General features: G+C 44.0%; 2 protein-coding genes across 3 annotated transcripts in view; both read right to left on the bottom strand.

The window, feature by feature from the left end:
• Positions 1-929, bottom strand: part of cog7 (component of oligomeric golgi complex 7) — a 6737-nt gene extending 5808 nt beyond the window's left edge. Inside the window, exons 1-2 of the mRNA XM_076034422.1 lie at positions 416-929; positions 1-133 (exon numbers count right to left, since the gene is read on the bottom strand). The exon at positions 1-133 is cut by the window's left edge and continues 16 nt beyond it. Of these exons, the coding sequence (XP_075890537.1) occupies positions 1-133; positions 416-581 (299 nt within the window). The 5' untranslated portion in view covers positions 582-929. The remainder of the gene's footprint in view (positions 134-415) is intronic.
• A 728-nt stretch (positions 930-1657) lies between these two features.
• On the bottom strand, positions 1658-4918 carry LOC142894243 (putative protein MSS51 homolog, mitochondrial). Of its 2 annotated transcripts, XM_076035513.1 has the most exons (6): positions 4812-4918; positions 4239-4388; positions 4027-4151; positions 2826-3389; positions 2587-2680; positions 1662-2027 (listed from the first exon to the last, which is right to left on the bottom strand). In XM_076035513.1, exons 1-6 carry the CDS (start codon positions 4823-4825, stop codon positions 1823-1825), a joined length of 1152 nt encoding a protein of 383 aa, XP_075891628.1. In that variant the 5' UTR covers positions 4826-4918; the 3' UTR covers positions 1662-1822. The 2 variants fall into 2 exon arrangements, with proteins under 2 accessions (XP_075891627.1, XP_075891628.1); XM_076035512.1 differs by having other exon boundaries at positions 1658-2027; positions 4027-4388.
• Between the last annotated feature and the right edge of the window lie 82 nt (positions 4919-5000).

Genomic DNA, 5000 nt, shown 5'->3' on the forward strand with positions numbered 1-5000 from the left:
GTGTCCTGCTCAAACTTCTTGATGTCCTCCTTGACCAAGACCATTTGCTCCTTGAGGAAGGAAGCTTCCTGCTTCACGGCCTCCACGTCTCGCAGCACTCGGGGCATGTTCTGCAGGGCCTGGTTGCTGCTCTCTGGCAAATATGGCAGAAATACAGCAGACTGTCACTGCAAGACTGAGCTCCAAAATGAAAACAAGAACGTGAAATCATACTCCCCTTCAATTCGTTTTTTGTTGTTGCTGTTGTTATGCTTTTCATCGTGAACTGAGATATATTGGACGGGAATTACTTGGGGGGTTGATAGCCTGCTGCTGTTTTGCTGTTGTGGTGCGTTAAGTGTACGCAAGTGAATGTGAGACAGCGAAGTGACCACGAGTACATTGTGTGTTTGGTCAGCTGATTTCAGTCACTCACCCTCGATGGCATTGTTGACCTCCTGGATGAAGAGCTGCAGTTTCATGACCAGCGTGGCGGCGTGCGCGTCCGTCTTCCCCGGCGCGTCTTTCTGCGCCACCTTAAAGGCGCCGTTCACCCAGTCTTTGACGTCGAAGTCGTCGTTCAGGAATTTCGAGAAATCCATTGTTGCCCTTTTACGATTTTGGCGGAGCAAAAGAAGCGAAGGGGCTTTGCTTGGCAAGACGCGTCCGCTGCGAGGCGCTGCGTGTCATCGAACCATAGTGTATTGCGTTAGCTAGTTTTTTCCAAACAGTGGCTTCGACACGAAGATGAAATAAATGGCCCACGAAAACGAAATCACCATTACGACGAGATACAGTTCCAGCAAGGCGACGGCCTCCTCCAGAGTTATTGCTTTATATATCCACTTTGTAAGAGGAGAAAAATGAACACATAGTTCCAAATCTTGCTGTGATGCTTACTGACACTTGACAACAACTTCCTCTTTGTGCTTCCCATGTACCATCCCCGGAAACAAAATCCAGCGATACAGTTCCGGCCCCTTTAAACGTTCAGAAGAACTTCCCCCATTAGTTGAGAGGCACCCAAATGCAGACACATTAAAAAAAAAAAAAGGTACATAGAAATTATATTCGTAAATGTGTGCAATGAGAACAATAAATGTGAATAAAGGCATACGTGCATTTAAAAAAAAAAAATTCACTATGTTAGGGTTGCGCAAAAACAGTATTCATGTGAATGATTAATATTTTGTTGTTGTTGATGAAATAGCTATCTAGGCAGTTAAAGGTATGTTCTGCTTCCCCTTTCAATAATGAGGTTGGATAACTTTTTCCTGTGAATAACTGCTGTTTACCGGCATACTCAACAAGAATATATACAGTATGTTATTATTTTTTGGTTAATTGATTATTGGTTAGTTATTTGTATGTTACATGTGTACCAGTTGGTGTTTTTATATGAGGGTAAATAAAAATTATTTAGGTTTTGAAGTTTTATACAACAAAAGGGACGAAAGGTTTCCATTTATCCATACATCTTCTATACTTGGTTACTCCTGCACTCAGGATCTTGGGCGTCTGCTGGAGCCTAACCGCTTTTTCTTTTTTTCCTTTTTTTTCATTCAACTGAAATAATAAACAAAATCACTTTTAACCTTTGTGTTGTGTTGTGCGAATATCAGTATAGTTTTTAATTTAAAAAAAACAAAAACAAGAAAAACCACGAGAAATGTGAGAAACAATACAATGAGACTGCTGTTTTCATTTATCTCTATATTTTATGGTGTGCAAGTGACTGCAACAGAATCTAGCTCATTAGGTTAAAATGACAAATGTTCGGCACTGAAAGACAAGCAAATAAAAATAACTCCTGCTTAGTCCAACAATTGACAAAATGTTCCCTCTAGGCCTCCTCTGGTTCCTCAAACTCCACAGTCTCCAGTAGCCCCTGAAAACAGAAGTAGTGAGAGTTGCAGTAGACTGGGACTTTGCTGGGACATGTTCCGACCACTTCTGGTTTCAGAGACGCAAACGGGTTTGCTCCACTTCCCTTCATTTCCATCTCCAACTCCTGCAGGATCTGCAGGGAGTAGGTCATCTCTGTCTCGCTGTGGATGAATGATAAGAGGCGTCAGAGTCTGCGGCAGATGTCACATGTACAATATTCATAAACTGTGTGAATTGCATACTTCTGACACACTTTAGTGTATTATGCAGAATGTGTGCACGATAGTCTTCACATTGGTACATGCACAACCTTATTGTAGTTCCCAGAATTGTCTATAGTTTTCTTTCACTACTGCTTTTGTCAAACTGGAAAGACAAGTGATAAATTCTAAAAAAGAAAAAAGAAAAAAAAGAAAAAAGAAAGATCTCAAAATAGCCAAAGGCACACCACAAAGTAAAATGTGCTAGGTAGTGAAATGCTTTACACATTTGTATCACAGTATTAACAATGCTGTGACGTCCAGTGTGTGAGGTGTCAGTTGTTCCACAGTTTTGGGTTATATGTGACGGAAAAGTAAACTATGTTATTGGATAGTTGTTCTTATGAACACATTTGTTGTCTACTTAAATAGATGAGTTTAGTACAGGAGCACACCATTGTACTCAGCATTGTATAAAACCACACATTTTTGCATCTGGTCCAGATTATTTGGCACTCACTTGAGAGCAGTGAAAAGAGAAGGAATCTCATAATCCCTGAGTAACAGAAGAGTGGGAAGCCATCCCTGGTCCAGACCCTGACTGGCATCAAACCCTGGCATCAAAGCGGAAAAAAACAAATGCAGTTAAAAAAAAAAACAAAAAAAACAACAACAACATAAAAATGAACAAGAACTCAGATTTTATTCTGCAATGAATTTTAGTTTGAGGTTTCTTTGTCCTGGAAAATGTGTTCTCACCAGGATTAAACCCAACCACTAGATCAGGTTGAGCTGCTTCCTCTTTATCCACCAGCTCCTCCCAGAAGTCATGGTAGAGACCCTTGTAGGCGCTGATGTAGACCCTCTGCCTGGGGCCAAAGGCCCTGAGCGGAGGCCTCATGATGGGGCCGTCCACCACCTCCGGCCCCACCATGACCACCTCGATACCCTGGTGACCTGGGAACATGTTGTTCAGCTCATCGAAGTCTGTCACCTTGGCCGCCAGGGTTTCCGGGTTGGCTGCTCCCACCAGGTGGATGGTGAGAGGTTTGGAGTACGGCAGGATGTTGAAGAGCCTCATCCCCCAGGCGATGCTGAGCGGCCTGGAGAAGAACTCGCTGCAAACCCTCCACAGTGACTGCCGCAGGTTGCTGTCGTCTGGGCGAGGTCTTCCGGCGTTGGCCCACAGGGCCTTCATGTTGGCTCCAGACAGGATGGGGTCGAGGTGAGCGGCGAGGTCTCCTTGCATGGTAAGCCAGTCGTCCCAGCCTTTAATCTCAGACTGGGGCTTCGACCATTTACATGAAGGGAACGGAAGGTCACCTGTTGACAAGGGAGCTTCAGCTTTAAAAATTCTGCCATCACTCATGAACATTCCTTTAAGGCAGTGTTTCTCAAAGTGGGTGGCGTCAGTCACGTCTGGGGGGGGGGCGCGCGAATCACCGGGTGGGAGGGAGACGAGGCACCCGGGAGAACTAATGTTTCCACGTCAGAACTTTTTCCACGGCGGAACAATTAACTAAAAGTGTTCATTAGGTTGTAGCTAAGAAAAACGCTGCTCAGGTGCACAGGATGGACAAATATTTGACAGAGAAACATGACAGAGACAGTTTGAGAACCACTGCTTTAAGGTGCAATGTAACCAGGAAGTAACTTATGCAATGTGCTCTAAAAAGCCCCAGAGGAAGAGAAGAAAAGCAGTGATTGACTGCAAGCCTGTAGCTTTTGCCACTATGCTATTCAATTAAGACTGAATTTTCATTCTCAAGTTTTAAAAAAAAAATGGAAAGAAAAGAGTGGAGCATAAGACTTTTCCTACAGAAAAACATGTTTTGACTTCACTTCCAACCGATCTGATACCAAAGTCACCCCTCACACCAACAAAAACAACAACCAGCACGGCTAAACCAGTCACAACAAATCTGATTTGTCCACTCGCAAGTGAAAGAAAGTTTTTTACCTTTGAACAGTAGCCATTCGACAACTCTGTCAATGGCAGCCAAGCACAGCTGTGAGCACATCTTCTTGTGTTTGGCCCAGTCCTCCTTCTGACAATCTCTGCTGCAGTAGTAAACATTCAGGCACCTATGGGAAGATAAGAGAAGAGTGTAAGTTGGAAGAATGTCTCGGGATGAACAGGGTTGGACATTTGGCTTTCCAAAGCGATCAAACCTGGCACAGCGTTTGAGGTTCTGTGAGTCTGAGAGCTGATGCGACCGTTTTTCACAGCGGGCGCAGACTTTGAAAGACTCCTCCATCTTCTCAAACATCTCTCGTTGTGACCGGAAAGCCATGGGCTTGTCCTCGGCCGTCACTCCGGCTCTGGTACAAGAAAGAAAAGAACAACTTAAAAACAAGCCGAGTAACAAGTCAACAATCGCTCATGTTGGCCTGCTATTCGAAAGAGGTTGTGCAGTGTTCTTGTTGCTTAGCAGAAAGTGCCGGAACTTTGGATTTTCTATTCTTAGACTGATCCATTTGCTCCAGAGTCAGAAGGGCAGAGAGAGGGCATCATGTGTGGAAACACTCTCAGTTTAAACATCAGATTGTACCTGACAAGAGGCCTAAAACGTATTGACTTTAAATGGAAACTACAGGGAGCAGATACAGGAATCGGGCTCTCAAAATGCCATTCAAATGCTCACCGGAAAACTCTGCTGCTACATGCATGACTTCACATAAATATCTTTCTTAATAAAAGACTGTTGTTTTATAGATAGTGTAAATAACTGTGTGAAAACCTACCTTGGTTCCGTCATGTGTCAAGGATTTGGGCCTACACGCTGCTTACAGCTTCTCCCTCTGCTACTGCAAGTGTTCACGTGTGTGTGTGTGTGTGTGTGGGGGGGGGGGTTCAGTGCTGATGCCTGATATAGTCCAGCAGCTGTCCACAAAGCTCAGAAGTATCAGACCCCACATGGTAAACACTGAAAA

Source organism: Nelusetta ayraudi, unplaced genomic scaffold (assembly GCF_046127955.1).
Source record: "Nelusetta ayraudi isolate G7.1 ecotype Tasmania unplaced genomic scaffold, CSIRO-AGI_Nayr_v1 ptg000042l, whole genome shotgun sequence".
Lineage (NCBI taxonomy): Eukaryota > Metazoa > Chordata > Actinopteri > Tetraodontiformes > Monacanthidae > Nelusetta > Nelusetta ayraudi.

Bases quoted from the DNA above. Each gene is read 5' to 3' on its own strand.
- LOC142894243 (XM_076035512.1), bottom strand. The intron at 2,681-2,825 runs GTGAGAACACAT...CTTTGATGCCAG, and splicing joins AGTGGTTGGGTTTAATCCTG to GGTTTGATGCCAGTCAGGGT. The intron at 2,028-2,586 runs GTGAGTGCCAAA...ATTCATCCACAG, and splicing joins TCTCTTTTCACTGCTCTCAA to CGAGACAGAGATGACCTACT.